At 33.5% G+C, this 17456-nt stretch overlaps 1 protein-coding gene across 2 annotated transcripts in view; it reads right to left on the bottom strand.

Moving 5' to 3' along the window:
* The window catches only part of LOC148612986 (multiple epidermal growth factor-like domains protein 8), a 51479-nt gene extending 34326 nt beyond the window's left edge, over window positions 1–17153 (bottom strand). For both annotated transcript variants that reach the window (XM_088594932.1, XM_088594933.1), the window contains exons 1-7: window positions 16779–17153; window positions 12900–13063; window positions 10932–12087; window positions 5890–6029; window positions 4465–4617; window positions 1740–1926; window positions 459–631 (exon numbers count right to left, since the gene is read on the bottom strand). In XM_088594932.1, the coding sequence (XP_088451058.1) occupies window positions 459–631; window positions 1740–1926; window positions 4465–4617; window positions 5890–6029; window positions 10932–12087; window positions 12900–13063; window positions 16779–16962 (2157 nt within the window). In that variant the 5' untranslated portion in view covers window positions 16963–17153. The remainder of the gene's footprint in view (window positions 1–458; window positions 632–1739; window positions 1927–4464; window positions 4618–5889; window positions 6030–10931; window positions 12088–12899; window positions 13064–16778) is intronic.
* Between the last annotated feature and the right edge of the window lie 303 nt (window positions 17154–17456).

Raw genomic sequence — 17456 nt, 5'->3', positions numbered from 1 at the left:
GTTCTCAGGCCATTGAAAGTAAATTTCTAGGTTCTCAGGCCATTCAAATTTAATTTCTAGGTTCTCAGGCTATTATATTTTATATTAAATCTTATGAGAAAGGGTGGTATATTTTTTTTCCTTTTTTGGCCAAAATAATGCTAAAGGTGCATTCTATATCATTAATTGAAAGACAAATTGATAAGAGATACTACATAAAAATGTATATGGCAAAACAATGGATAATTAAATACCCCAAAAAGAGACAATCAATGGTCTGAGAAACAAGAAATTATTTTCAGTTAGCTTTAGTCTATACATGCCTTTTGTTATCTTACAGAGACCTACTATTAAACACGGACATCAATAACAACATAATGATAATCAAATCTAGCTAAACAAAAATTCAAGAAGACCTGCCTTAAGCAAACGTTAGTACTACTTAGTCTTCTTAAATAGTTCTAATTACGAAAACCTACATAATCTGGTTGAAGAATATCTTCAGGAGGGTAGTAATATATCATCTGTATCCCTGCTTGAAAATCATTGTTGGTACACTGCTCTATAGAGTACCAGCTAGGACTGGTACCATTCCACCAACCTTCCAAACCAGAGTCTGTATCGGTCGCCGAAAGACAGACACCTTCTGGAACTAGAACAAAACAAATATAAAATGGCCTTGAGCTGACATTTTCCATCCCAGTTGGGTTGTTGTCAATATATTCATTCATCATATCCATTTTCTATATTTCAAGGATGAGTGCTGCTCATGTACAGTCATTTTGGTCAGATTTTGGGATATTTCAGTTTTATCCATATTATAGCATAACTATTTTTGCCAAGTGACCCCCACTTTTCTTTCATTAAACACATCTTAAAATGTTATTTGAGAAGTTTTGATGATATCCATGTTACTTCTTCAGGGTTTTTAAGAGATAAAACCTACTTTCTCCACCAAATTTTCAAATGTTTATACATTTTGTATCTCATAAATAAGCCCACAGACCAATCAATCTGTTTTACTTATATTGTTTCAGCATGAAAGATCTTGAAAGCTTTTACAACCCTTTGAAATCTTTGTTATTCTTAAACAGAGCAACTGACATCCTTAAACCCATTTTTTTTGCAAGCAATCTCATTTTTTCATTAACTTCATGATCTAGAAAAAAATGTGAATATATAAATTGCTACAAGAGGCTTCATTAAGGAATATATTTTAAACAGAATGTAAGTGGGGAAAACAAGTAATTGCAAAATATAATTGATATCCACTAAAATAAGTTTGCTTACAGTAGTGAAAATAACATGGGTTCTTTTGTGGATACTGTTCAATATGATACACAGTTAAACAAGAAAACCAAGTTCAGTTTCTTTGTATATTTATTTTGGTTACCAGTAATTGAAGATCTTTATTTGTGGTGCTAATTTTTTAAAACATAGCAACAAGCAAAAACCTACACACAAACCTGAACTAAGTAATTTAAAAAAAAAAATGTCATAGATTTCTCCTTTTTTTTTTTTTACATAAAACCCAATACTTTTTTTATCATATTTAACATACCCCATGCATTTCATCATATTTAACATACCCCATGCATTTCATCATATTTTACTAACCCAAGTTTTTTATCATATTAAACATACTCAAAACTCAAAACTTTTCATCATATTAAAACAACCCAAACTTTTCATCATATTAAAACAACCCAAACTTTTCATCACATAAAAACAATTCAAGGTTTTTATCATACTAAACATACCCCAAGCTTTTTGACATGTAGCACTTTTGACACACCATGAACACTCTTCTTGGTAGAACCGGTTCTTTGGTGAGGTTGTTGTCATGGTTACACCTTGTCCATTACCCAAACAGGCCTCACATGATCTCAATGAAGGACAAATACCTGGGCATTCTGAAGACTCATAATGTTTCAAGGCATGACACATCTGTAATAGTTAAAACATGAATTTAATTCCAGAAAAAGCTAGAAGCCCTGTTTGTCACAGGAGCCCCACATCATTTGTTTGTTAGTAGTGATTTTTTTTAGTAAATCAAATGTGTCTGTAAGACACTAATGATGCCCCCGCTCTCTAGATTTGACAAATTAAGAACCTGTTTATTTTTGTATGAAGACATGCTTTGCAGATTCAGAAAGGTTATGTACTGTTGGTTGATGCAGTAAATATTTAGTATGTTAGGCTAAGGACTGCAAAAATATTTGCGCTGAGAAAAAGAGGAGTGATGGACGGACTGACAGACACATAAAAAATGCTAATACCCCCAATAACTTATCCCCAACTTTGTTGCTTGGGGTATATTTCTGACAAAAATTACAACTATCACCCAGTTCCGCAATATTCCACAAAAATCAAGATCCTATGACCTTGCACACCATCATTATGTGTAGAAACATCCTGCAAAAAAATATTTTAGATGTAGTTCAAAAACTACAGGAGATAGCAGGACAAGCCATATAACCCTATCTCTGATGAAAATGACTTAGTCTAACTAAGTAATTTCAGTACTATTTCACAAAAATCAAAATCCTTTCACCCAGCACACCTTCATCATGTGTAAAGATATCCTGTAAAATATTTTAGATGTGGAACAAAAACTGTACTAGGAGATAGCCGGACAAGCCATGATCCATATATTTCTGAGTTAAATGACTACATGTAAGTGTAACTACCACCAATTTCTGCAATATTTCACGGAAATCAAAATCCATTGGCCCTGCACACCTTCATCGTGTGTAGAAATATCCTGTAAAATATCTGAGACATAATTCAAAAACTGTACAAGGACATAGCCGGACAAGCCATGACCATGTGTAATCTGGACGGACAGACAAACAGGGGTAAATCAATATGCCCCCGGAGTGTTTGTCACGGGGGCATAACAATATATTTTTGTAATAAGTTTGTAAACCCTTTAATGTATTACATAGTATACATATGATAAATACTCAATATATATGGTTCAAAGAAGGTGTGGGAGCCCTTTTAGTAAATTTTCTATATACAGATATTATGTCTGCATGAATGTGCCTCAGAATTTGCCTACACCATGCTACAGTCAATATAGTGCCCTTTTTTACCTGGATTACCTGGCCCTTTTCAAAAGCTGCAGAGAACATTGTATAATTTGTAAGGCAAGGCAGAAACAAAATAATGAATCTTGATGCAGAGTATCTTTTGAAAAATCCTTTCTACATATGACATAAGATGTTTTAATTTGAGGAGGCAATTAATACTGTTTTTTTCTCCTTTTCATTTCACTCTGAGGAAAATATTAAAATTTAATGTTAACAGTAAAATGTTTTTTTCTTGTAGAATTTGAAAGAATCATGTTTACATTTTCTTTACTAAGCCAAATGAAATATTTTGTATTTTCTAAGGCCCACATGAACAAGAAAGAGACAAAAACTTCAGTATCAGACCTTCTCTCAAACAATCCATATTATTTGCCATATTGAATGAAAATGATCTGTAAAATTCAGAACTTCATGTGATCTTAACAAAGATATTATAGAGAGATTCATAATCTGTAGAGTGTAATTTGCAGTCCAAGTTCATAGAAACTATGTAGAATTTGTGAAAGTAAACACCTCTGCAGTATTCTCTTTCATTTCGACATTGCCCCTAAAGCAGATGTACATTTAAATATTAGAAAAAAAAATTTATTGCAAAAACATAGTAAACCTTAAGGAGGTAGACCTGGGGTAAGGGGCATAACTCTTGAAATTAGTGATATGTTTGTATCATATTCAATTTTACCTAAGCCTTTTAAGCTTTCATTTGAAACAGAATGAAATCTATCAAAGTTACTTTGATGCTTACATGAGATTGATATAAAGATCCTGAATACAAACATTCCAATGATTTTAAAGAGTTGTGTCCCTTACCTTAGGTCTACCTCCTTAAATATAATTTAGAATAGGACATTTAAATTTTCTATCAACCATATGCTTGTGATGACAAACAAAATCCTTTTTCATTCATGTAACAATGCTTTAAGCGTATCATTGTAAGCAAGCCAATTCAGATGACCATGGACAAAAGTTGTCTTAAATATTATTACAGTGTAATTCTCTGCAAGAATCAGGCAGTTGAGGAATCATGGTGGAAAAAAAACGTCTTTCCATGAAACCTTATTTGAAATGTTTTCTAAAATGTCAAAATGGCTTTAATTTCTTTTCTTGTAAGTGTCGGAAATTTGAAGTACAGGTATAAATGCAATTTTATCATAGCAGGGAGATAACCCATTTTTTCGCTATCATTCTTTGTAAATGTGATTGCAATTTTCTGCATTCTCTGACAAATTTAAAATGAAGGAACTGTCAATTTATCTTCAAAAGACCATGAACTATGTGCCAACATTGCTAAAAGCATTGTTTTTTTTCCTGAACATGATTCCAGTCCTTAAAAACATAAAATCACAATTACACTACAGAGCTAAGTATTTTAATTATGGGCACATCATACCTTTGTTCTGGTTCTATGAACACATCCAGTTCGTGAGGTGTCTTTACGAGCTATACACAGAACACATTCGACATCCTCTTTACAAGCATTGGTACCTAGACCTCCTGGGTCAGTATACTGCATACAATAGTCAGTCTCATCTTGGGTTTCATACTAGAAATAAAGTATTAGGTTATTTGTAATGTCATGGGACTGCTGTGTAATGCTACAATTGTAAAAGCATTGGCTTTTTGAAAATTATTTTTATCTTCATGAGATCTTTCATCTGCAATATCATTGAAAAAAAAGAAACAGAAATTATCAATTTTTAGTTTGCATTTTGAAAATGAATAGGTAAATCGAGCAATAAAAATAATGAAATAAGGATGGCAAATATTAGTCCTCTAAACATTAGACCTCATGCTAATGTTAGACTTCGTGCTACTATTAGACCCCATGCCCATTAGACCCAATGCTACCATTAGACCCCATGCCCATTAGACCCCATGCCACCATTAGACCTCATTCTACCATTAGATTCCATGTTACCATTAGACCCCATGTTACCATTAGACCCAATGCTACCATTAGACCCCATGCCCATTAGACCTCATTCTACCATTCGATTCCATGTTACCATTAGACCCCATGTTACCATTAGACCCCATGCTACCATTAGACCCCATGCCCATTAGACCCCATGCCCATTAGACCCAATGCTACCATTACACCTCATTCTACCATTAGACCCCATGCCCATTAGACCCAATGCCACCATTACACCTCATTCTACCATTAGATTCCATGTTACCATTAGACCCCATGCCCATTAGACCCAATGCTACCATTAGACCCCATGCCCATTAGACCTCATTCTACCATTCGATTCCATGTTACCATTAGACCCCATGTTACCATTGGACCCCATGCCCATTAGACCCAATGCTACCATTAGACCCCATGCCACTATTAGACCTCATTCTACCATTAGATTCCATGTTACCATTAGACCCCATGTTACCATTAGACCCCATGCCCATTAGACCCAATGCTACCATTAGACCCCATGCCACTATTAGACCTCATTCTACCATTAGATTCCATGTTACCATTAAACCCCATGTTACCATTAGACCCCATGCTACCATTAGACCTCATTCTACCATTAGACCCCATGTTACCATTAGACCCAATGCTACCATTAGACCCCATGCCCATTAGACCCCATGCTACTATTAGACTCCATGCTACCATTTGATCCCAAGCAACCATTAGACGCCATGCCACCATTAGGGTCTTCAAAAAGTGCCTGGTTAAGACAGATTTTCAAATTATTCAGAGAGTTTACACAGGTTTCACTGTATATATCTGACATATTGTGAGAGTATTGTAAATAATCAGGTATCCATTTTTATAATATTATGCTTTAAAGAAATCCTAACCTACCTCAGAGAGGGCTATAGTTGGTGGAAATTTAAATGCTGTGATGTCTCCCAGTACACTACCACTGTATCCACCAATGACAAACATGATGTTACCTGACACTGGTACAGCTATGTGACCATATCGTCTTTCACCTTTCGTGTCTATTAGATAATTAGGTTTTAATTAACAGAGTACAAAGCAAATGTACAATGTATATAAATTAAACGTAACAGACCTACTTATTCACTTGTATCCCTTACTTATTCACTTGTATCCCTTACTTGTTACTTTGTATCCCATACTTGTTACTTTGTATCCCTTACTTATTCACTTGTACTTTGTATCCCTTACTTGTTACTTATTCACTTGTATCTCTTACTTGTTTTGCATTTTTTGTTGGATCAGTGACTCTACTGCAATTCTGTTAAATGAAATAGCATTTTTCTTATGTCTTATGAAGTTATTTATTCTTTAAAATCACTGTCCCTCTGCAACACCCATGGCTAAAAACAAATACATGTTAGAAAACCATCCAGACTATATGTAGGTTACCTTTGTACATAACCAAAGAATAATTCAACAAATCTTGCGATCTGAAAAGCTAACATGATATTCAAGGTTCTATTCCTGGTATTAAGTAAGCGCTTGTAATTACAGAGCCACCAAATAAGACTCAAGTGGCAAATACTGGTTGATTGATTTTTTTTTTTTTTTTTTTTTTTATAATTACTAATACATTTATATTTACAGGTACATGTACATGTAGTATATTACTATGATACAAGTACATGTACAACATGTACATGTATTAAAATAAAATAGAAATTCAAACCGTAGTAATAGTGCTGCGGATACGTATCAAAAAGTGCTTTAGTTTCGAGTTTAATGGGCCTATGGGTATACTGCTGTATCATATGTCAATGGGAAGATAAATCAATGTAGTTTTTGAATATCGTATTTATCAAAGTGAAAAACGGTTAAGTTTTCTGCTATTTTGCATTAATTAGAGGAGGGGTCAAAGATCAATTAACCCAAATACACTTGATAAGTAATTTAAGTGGAATCGTTCATTGTAGGTATCGGGAAACAAATAACATGTAAAGACCACATGTATACAATTTCAAAAATGTGAAAAAAAACTTTCTCCGACAAAAGTTGACTATTTAATCACAGAACAAAGTTGCCCCTAAAGATGGCTGCATTTTAGTGCATTTTCAATGATTAAGAGATGATAAGACACCGCAGAATATTACAATGTATATCTAAATATTCTTTACTGAATAACAAATAAAATAAACACATCTGCAGCATGGGCTTTGCAAAATGAGTTTGAAGTTGCAAATTTTCAAATATTTTAACTACTAATTATACAAAAATTGTAAAATACAAAAACAATGCCCGGTTCTGTTTCCGAACTGTTGGTACAACAGAAAAGTACGAATATCATCCAATGTAATTTATTTTTTGACATGATCAAGAATTTAAGTGCTTTTTAAGCAGATAGATAAAAGTTTGCAACAACATATTTTTTCTGTTATTCAATAATCGAGCACTCAACAATGTTTGTTTTCAGGAAATTGAAATGAAGAATGGGACATCCATATAGTCAAGACTAAGCACCAAAAATATCAAAATAGTCAATATAATAACATATATAAATTTAAAGAATTAATTAGCAAACCAGGCTTGATAAGAAAAACTGGGGTTTGAACCAGGTTCCTTGGTAGGATATTAATTTTAACACCTTTTCTCTGTTTTCCCTTATGCGCCCGTCTATCTGTTCTTATATAAATGATTCCGGTTTAAACGAGGGAGGGAAACTCTGGCATTGCTTAAAAATCATCTAGTATGGACGGTGAAAAAGAGAACGTTACAAAGATTTTTTGTAGATGGATTATTTCAAATAAAATGGGCAATTTTCAATGAAAAGCACGACTGGTGTTTTGAAAGGAGGAGGAACAGCTCACTGGTGCACTTGAGCTGATTCCTCAATATTTACAAAATATAAATGTATTTTTTTCTGTATGTACTTTTTGGTTCTTTTGTGTTTTTCTCTTTTTTTGTTCTTGAAGTTAGTGTTCCTGGTATTGTCTTATGAAAGGATTTCCCTTCATTTACACCTTGATTATTTAGTTGCCAAAACGAAGATTTGCCACTTAATGTTTTTGGTTTTTCTTCTTCCTAATGTAAAGTTCTCCAAATGATTACTTGAAGATTCATACCAAATAAGCATGTAAAGGGGGTGTACATGCAATTTTAGAAATTTCAAAATGGTGCCAAAACAAAAAGCAAAAAAAAATTAAGAAAAAAAAGCCTATAATCATTGGAACTATTCATATGTATGAAAATAACTCAAGTAGCAGCTCTCGACTCGCTGCCATCACAGGTGTAAATCTTTTTTTCAAAATGGCTGCCTAAATCAGCAAATTTCAGCATTGAACGATTTTGAAGAAAATTGATATCTCGGATAAACTTGGCTTTCTTCATGAACTCGTGGATCGTTATGGTGTATCCATCAGCACAATGAAAACTGATTTATTCAACGGGTCATAGTTTTCCTTTCGTTGTTTGTCTACCCCGGACTTGACTTTTTATGAGCAACTTGGCGGGTGTTTCTAGAAAAGCAGAGGACGCTTACCCTACCAGTGCAACTGGTCCATGCTCCCAGTTTTTAGTGGAGTCTGGGTTGCTCATTTACTTTTGTTACTTTGTATGTATGATTTTAGTTACTTTAAATTCTTTGTTTTGTATGTCTGTTTTCCATGTCTGGTCTTTGTCCCTGGATTACATTCTTTTGATTACCCCTATAACCTTGGTTCCCTTGATAACTCCTTCATTCAATGGTAATTTCAAATTTGTCAGAAAGTCACCATTTTTATTCAAAATGGCTGCCTAAATCAGCAAAATGTTAATATTAATTGATTTCGATGAAAATTAATATCTAGGGTAAACATTATTTTCTAATTTCAATGGTGACTTCATAATTTGGCTGTATATGACTTTTTGCAGGTTTTGCTTGCAAATCACTTTTTAATATTTCTTCTATGTACTTGTATTTAGTCTAAAAAATAAAAGTTTATGTACCACTATCCTTCATGATTATTTCAACTGTGGGATAAGGGTGCTGCTTAAGGAGCATTTCAGCACTGGTACCAGAGTACCAAAACACAAGAGGCTCTCAGGAGCCTGAATCACTCACCTAGTAATTTTTCAACATTCAAGGGCAATAACTCTTACAAGGAGTCGTCTGACAACTTTTATCTCCGGAGATATTTTTAGGCCTTACAATAAGGATCATTTCAGCAGCTGACAGAATTTGGCTTAACCTAAAGGTTTTGGAGATAAAATATGCGAAAAACTACTGTCTGACCATTACGTTCTATTTTCAGTAATGGCAGCCGTGTTTTTTTGACGGATAAATAATCCTCACTTCAATTCTATACCCAAAGGAACATTCATACCAAGTTTGGTTTCAATTCCTCAAGTAGTGTCAGAGAAGATTTAAAAAAAAACTAACATTAAAAATGGCAAAAGACGTTGAAAAGGGCCATAACTCCAACATGGCTTAGGTCTCACTAACCACTTCCGGGTCAAATGGCCACCCCCCTATGTAGTACCAAAAACACACTGAACCTAGACATATGCATTGTAAGTGCATTATTTGTGTGTATTATGATTAAAAGTAGTCAAAATAAAGCTGAGAATGTGAACTTTAAAATCATATATGTAATTAACTACAAAAGTGTATGAATATTGTTTACATGTGTGAGTAATTTGCCTCCATGCTGTCAGTTAGCAGAACAGGTAAAAATGTGGATTTTCAGTATTATTTATTCAAGTAAATTTTGTGAAGAATTTATACTATGATCGTACCATTAGCATAATGATTTTGGAAGCCTTATTTTCCAAGCTTCGCAACGGTATGCAGCTTTAAGATGTCATTTGTCCTGGGAATTCACAGTGAGACTTTGAAAATTACTTTTTTAACATGTAAAGTAATGGAAACGTTAGAAGTGGTTAGTGAGACCTTAACAGATTATAATGAAAATTTGACTACAGATAGATCTCATCATGCTGAACACTATGACCCCTATGTCAGAATTTAGCTAAACCTATGGTTTTGGAGATATAAGTGTAAAACTATTGTCTGACTCCTAGGTTCTATTTTTAGTAACAGCGGCCATGTTTTTCGACAGATAAAAAATCCCCAGACCAGTTCTATGCAGGATACCCTAAAAACATTCATACCATATTTGGTTCCAATTGGTCAAGTAGTGTTAGAGGAGATTTTTGAAAGAAATAAAATTAAAAATAGCAAAAATTGTCGAAAAAGGGCAAAAACTCAGATATGGCTAAACAGATTAAAACCAAAATTTGACCAGAGATAGATCTCATTATGTTGAACACTTTTACCCCGCTCAGAATTTAGCTGAACCTAATGGTTTAGAAAATATATGTGAAAAACTACTCTGGCCCCTATGTTCTATTTTTAGTAACTGCAGCCATGTTTTTCAACGAACCAGAAATCCCCATTCCAGTCCTATGCAGGATACCCCAAGGAACATTCATACCAAATTTGGTTTCAATTGGTCAAGTAGTGTCCGAGGAAAAGATTTTTGAAAGAAATAACATTGAAAATGTCAAAAATCGTTGAAAAAAGGCAATAACTCCAACATGGCTTACAGATTAAAATCAAAATTTGACCAGAGATAGACCTCATCATGCTGAACACTTTTACCCATGTCAGAATTTAGCTAAACTTAACAGTTTAGGAGATATGTGTGAAAAACTACTGTCTGACCCCTATGTTCTATTTTCAGTAACGGCAGCCATGTTCTTCAACAAATCAAAAATCCCCATATCAGTTCTATGCAGGATACCCCAAGTACCATTTATACCAAGTTTGAAACTAATTTGTCAAGTAGTTTCAGAGAAGAAGAGTTTTGTATAATTGTTAATGATGATGACGGACGCCAAGTGAAGACAATAGCTCACATGGCCTCAGGCCAGGTGAGCTAAAAAAGAATTCGGTACAAATTGGTAAATATACGAATGTTACATACCTACATCCATAAATTGAGGATGATTAATCCACTTGTGACATCCAAGATGATACAGGAATATATCATTGTCATAGCATGTCTCAAGTGTTTGATGTATATGTATGTTGCCTCCATAGACAATCATGTAATTACCCATTATAACAGAAGTATGATGAGCACGTTTGTGAGGAATTTGATCCACTCGTCCAACATACTGTGGAAACTGTGTTTGTCTATTCTCTACATGTGACCACACATGATACTGCAAATTAAATGAGTAAATGTCACTAGAAAGCTCTACATATTTGGAATATGTCGATCGGTAGCCACCATAAACTAAAATAGAATTTGCAACTTCATGAAAGACTGCAGTATGACCTGAGACCATCCTGGTTTGCTTACGATCACCAGAAATTTGAAGTTTTTCCCAGGAATCACAGTTTGTAATGTTAATTCGAAAGATATCTGTTGAGAATAAGCCTTCATGATTTTTACCACCTATCACATACAGCCAGCCATTAGCATAAGTCAATGTGTGGTCCATCAACTTTGGTAAAGGAATTGAGCTGTTAATGGCTTTTTTAGTCCAGTTGAATGTGATGGCATCATAGTACCACAGCTCATTTGAAAACAACCCATTTTCTAAGACTCCACCGAGAACGTAGAACCCGTCTTCAACCACCATGGAAGCATGATTTTTACGTGCTGGAGGCCATGGCTTTGATTGTATTGCAATTTCCCAAGAACTCGTATTTAAACAGTATCTAACTACATCCCCCAAAGTTCCATGCAAACTAAAACCCGCAAACACATATATACAGTTAAGACTTTTGATAAATGCACCACTATGTCCAAATCTTGAAGTAAAGTTTTGACTAGAATGTGAAATCTTGTACCATCGTACATCATTAATAGAATGTAAAGATAAGCTACAGCTGTCTCCTATGAAACCTTGAAAACAATCACAGCCAGTCTGCCTACAATGCCCCTGTAAACTGCAATCGTTTGGGCAAATCCTGTTCTCACAGGTCCACCCTGTGTATCCATTATCACAGACACATGTATGGTTGACACATTGACCATGTTTATGACAAGAAAATGGACAATCTAGAATAGTAAAATTTGCTGAAAATCCTTCTAAATTGTAGTTTCTGTCACTAAACATGTACACCAGCATCTGAAATATTCATAAAAACCAAAATTATCAACAAAAAAACAAACAAAAAAACAAAAAACATTGAAGCAGATAAGTTGTTGTATGAAACACGTCAGACAATGTTTATACTGAAGAAAAAAAATGCACACAGAAAATACACATATGATCACTGCTTTTGTCAGTTAAAAAGCAACAACTGTAACAGATAAAATCTGTTTCATCAATAATTATCAAATAAACAATTTGCACTTTTCAATTTCATATTGTTTTTGTTGCTGTATACTTGTTTTTGCAAACATAGTGATACAAGTATACCTTCATTTTTTATTTGTTTTAATATCTTTTCTTGACTATTCAAATGGTACTTTATTATCATTAAAGTCATCATTATCATTAATTTAAGTATAAACAGGCTCAAGATTCTATGCCTAACATAAATATTTCTAGTAACCATAACCTTTATCTTTAATATACTAACTCCAGGTCAATAAATGTCATACTGCCTTCAATACATCCATTTGTGTAAGTTTGATCAAACTTAAACAGTCAAAGAAAAATTAAGGAGGTAGACCTATGCAAAGTGGCATAACAAATCATTGGAACATTTATATTTGGTAAGTATTTAACATCAATCTCATGTAGGCATCAAAGTGACTTGGGTTGATTTAATTTTGTATCAAATGAAAGCTTGATAAGCTTCGGTGAAATTGAGTATGATACAAACATATCGATGATTTCAAGAGTTGTCCCTTACCCTAAGTCTACCTCTTCAAGTTTGGCAATTGAAATGGATGTTGAAAGAACATGCTTTTTACTAACAGATTATTACTTACATAACCAGAAGATGCTAGAACAGGTCTCGGCAGTGTATTGCCAGAGTAAGTAGCTAGGACTGTACTGTTGAAAGAATTTCCATCATAGACCATGACAAAGTCATAGGAACATTCAGTAACCATGGAGGTAAACTCCAACAGAATAAATTTGTCTGCTGATCCAGCTGAAAACACAGAACTGAGTTTAGCATAAAGTCAAAGAAAAACATACAGGACAGAACCAAATTATGGCAAATATACCACAGTTTTCTACAGAACTTTGTTTTTACAACAATATTTCTCTATCTTTTGACTAGAAATTTTGGCAGGAATCTAATTAAACATGATAAAAGAATATGCCTCACTTAAAAAATGAAAATATAAGGTATTTTCCCTTGAAATAATAATTTGCTAATTGCATATTTTTTCTAACAAATAGGTAGCGTAATAACAGGAACCCACTGTATTACCATATGACACATTAAAACTAAAACAGTGCCCCAGTTTTATATTTCACACTTGTGCCATCATTTTTAGAATAACCCTGTATCCCTCAACACAAATAGCTATATGCCACTTTCTGAAAATCCATTTGAACATTGCATGGGAAAACTTACAATCCCAAATTGAAATTTCATAGAGGAATGATATTTTTGTCAATTAAGTAAAACTCAACTTTCAGTCAATAATTCTGATATTTAATCAACTCTGACAAATATGACCAGTATTTGGTAAACCCATTCAAAGAATTCTTACCTGTTATGATGATGCACACATAAACTGTACATTATAATAAAATTAAAACTACACAATACTTTAGATAGCATCATACTGAACCACTGACAGGGCAGTGAATGAAATAATAGTGTTCCATGGCATATAGACAGTTTTTGTGAGGAGCTGTCTTTTTTGGTCAATCTTATCAACACCTCTGCCCTTTTCTGTCAATTTCCCCCCAAAAAAGATGTATTCATTAAGTGCCTTCAAATTTGCCTTTCACTTGAATAAGTGCATTTTTTGTACCTGGAAAGCCATGCCTTTTTTAAAACTGCAGCAACAAGTCTAAACAAGTAATCAGCCAAGGACTACATTTTTGTATAACAATTTTGTGAAATTACTTGTAACCAGTTGTGCACTGTCTACATATTTGATTAAGTTAAGAATATTGTACTACATTAGCTACACTAGTGGATATACATCCTCAATTTAACAGAGTTTGGTTAAACAGCGCCAGGGGTGCCAGGTTTGATTAATAATGGCTGATACAGTATGAATTACGGTTATTATTCAATCATCATTATCCCCAGCCCCCATTAGTCCTTACTGTTCATCTTACATACTTATAAATACATTGCATTATTCTGGCCAATATACACAAAACTGCATCATCTTCAACATGATAAAGGAAGCAGAACAATGAGTTTAGCAAAGCAGGGTTCGACACTAACAGTAGTCCGGTAGTTCTGTGCCTACCCAATTTCTAGGAGGACTACCTTGAAATACCAATGGGTAGCCCTTTGGGCTACCTCAATTAGTTCATAAAATTTCATTAGTCCTAAGAACAGGACCACAAAATAATTTTGAGGACTACCTAATTATCTATCACATGGTCCTGTGGGTTACCTATTATGAAATGTTAGTGTCAAACCCTGTTAAGGGTTGAATAGTGGATGCAGTCAAGGCTCCTGAACTTTGAAAAAAGGAAGTTTATTCCATATAACAGCTGAACAAGTGGAGTACTAATTTTAGGTCAAATGGAAGAGCACAGACATACAAATGTACGAATTAAAGAATATTTTTCACACTCTAAATTTATCAAGTACTGAAAATTTCCATTTGTTTAATCTAAGTTTCTCGAGTTATTTCTAAACTGAAGTTATAATACACTTCCATACATGTATATATATATGTAGAATACCACAAGCAAATTTTATCCAGGGGAAATCATTTTATGGCCAAAAAAAAAAATATGTGTGTTTACTGTGATGTGCTGAAAAAAAATTAGGGTCGGTACGTCGATTTTTTCTTTTTTTTTGGGGGGGGGGGAGTTCAATTGTAGTTTCTTGACTAATAAGCTAGAGAGAAATATCAGTACCTGTGACAGAAAAGGTGGAAATTTCCTGAATTTCAGAAAATTGCAGATAAAAAAAGTTAGGGTTGCAGCGATTAAATGAGGATCAGTCAGGTGACCGTAAAATTGAAAATCAACTTCCATAAATTTAAGGCCAACAAAAAATAATACATGTGTGTCCGTTTCCTGTTACCCTACCAAGCACGTTAAAGTCTAGATTGCTTCCCCATTTACTTTATGTAAAATGTTTTTGTAAAATAAAATTATTTCCCTACCTACAATCAGTCTTCATGGTTTACTTTTTTTAGCAGAAGCCATTCAAACTTATAAAGTTTAAAAACATGGAGGTCCAAATCATATTTTATTTTGCCCCGAAATAAAATAAAGAAATTGTATGAAGTTGCTCTCTAAAATAAACAGGGCATAGGAACATTTTGTAACGTTACTAAATAAAATAAAATTAATGTCTCATCAAAATATAGATAGTAAGTACCAGTCCATATAAGATTCAAACACTGCCTATGGTAAGGTGATTCATGGATGAGATGATGCTTTAAATATTGAATTTGGTGGGTTTTTGACATGCATGAATCACCTCCTGTCTGATTTTTACAAAGACTGATACTTATTTTAATTCCTCAGTAATATAGTGTGTATGTTTAGTAACATGTTTCCATGCTTTTCCTTTTGAATTATTAGTGGTTTATGGCTTTTATGAAAGAAGAAATGATAACAAAATTCTAGAAAAGTTTGGTTTTTTTTTTTAAATATTTGGAGGATTTTATTTAATCGAGAGAGGCTATAGGCCTCATTTTTCTTGTTGAAGAAACTTGTAAGACTTTGTGACTTTTTTGTGGATATATTTATGTATGAATAGCAAATGGTTATGGTTTTTCAATAGTGTTAGGGATTATGGTGGTCTGACAGCTTTTTTAATACTATTAGGGCCTGTGTGATTTGATTAATCAGACTTTTTGTAGTTAAAAACAAATGAGTAATAACAAAAATAATGCTCCAACTACCAAAATGTCTACAAGCCTGTCAGGTTTCTGAAAAGTCAAATTTGAGAAGTCTGATACCTGCTTTTAGGAGCCAGTGGTCTTTTTCACAAAAAATCGTAAGAGTAAAACTAGTCGTAAGTTATGACGTCACAATACTTTGATTTACTATGACATCATAACTTACAACTAATTTTACACTAATGATTTTTTGTGAAAAGGATCACAGGACTACTGGACCTTGGTTAACCATGAAGACTGTAAAATGTACCTACAGGTTACGCTATTTGTTCTTGCTGGTACATTGTAGCAAGAAACAAGACTATAATTTTTTTGTTTTTTTTTTGGGGGGGGGGGAGTTTAGTAAGTATTTCCCTTTAAATTGGAATACTGCTAATATCCTTTGCCAGTAAAATTGTACGTGCTAATAAAAACATGTAAATAAAAAGCTGGATAACAAGTACAAAAGGTGTACTGTAAATTATCTATAATTTTTAGTACATTTGTATTTGCTTTTGTCACCCTTCATATTTTCTTCTTCATATAATTTTCTTGAACATGTCAAACTTGTATTCTTATTAATATTGTCAAATTTAGCAAGGTTACATTTTTAAAATCAAGAGTTCTGAATGGTATAGAAATGTGTTGACATACATGACTTAAATATTTAATGAGTACATTTGCACATGGCATAATTAAAAGATGGCACAGTAATAATAATGTTTTTGAAATTACGTTATGTTTTACTCTACCTAGTTGATGCCAATCTGTAACAGTTTTGTTAATCATTTGTGTAAAGTCAAGACTCATGAAACTATATTGTACTCTTACCATCAATAAGCCATTCACAGCGGGTGTAATTTGTGTAGTTATCCAGGCCATCTGATATGGTACCAGTAGCGTTTGTAAGAATTTTTCTACCAGTACAATATGCAATAGTTGGTTGCAGAAGAAAACTAGAAATTAACAAAGGACTAAAAATAAAGATGCAAGTCTGAAGACTCAGCATCCCCATTTCAAAAGCATCGTCAAGCCATTTCCTACGTTCCCTGGCGAGAGAGACCAGAAGACATGTTATGCTACATTTTCAAATTTTCATCTCTTTCTCTGGATAATCATAATTAGTCTTCCTGGTGGCTCTTCATCTGCATAATTTGTCATTAATATAAAAATTTTAATCAGATGTTTTCGTCTTCTAAATATAGATCATTGTAGGTCTGCGGTAAATAATTTATTCAATATTTATTAAAATTTTCTATTGCAAATATGTACCATTGTTATTTTTCATTTCCATCTATATACTTAAATATTTAGAAAATACAAATGCCCTACTCTTATTTGTTTATGTTATTTTATTGCAGTGAATAATCTATGTAGTGCCGATCCTAACAAATCGGTATGATATAACGATATGAGGTTACCTCCCTTAGTACACTAAACATTTCGCTGAATTGCATGTCATTTACAAATTTTGAATATCTTAGAAAGAAGTAAACTCATTTGGATTTA

Source organism: Perna viridis, chromosome 7 (assembly GCF_037379345.1).
Source record: "Perna viridis isolate PV_CMFRI_1.1 ecotype Kerala chromosome 7, ASM3737934v1, whole genome shotgun sequence".
NCBI classification, from domain to species: domain Eukaryota; kingdom Metazoa; phylum Mollusca; class Bivalvia; order Mytilida; family Mytilidae; genus Perna; species Perna viridis.
Note: the sequence above shows the minus strand (reverse complement) of the source record. Positions and strands in the feature narration are given on the sequence as shown.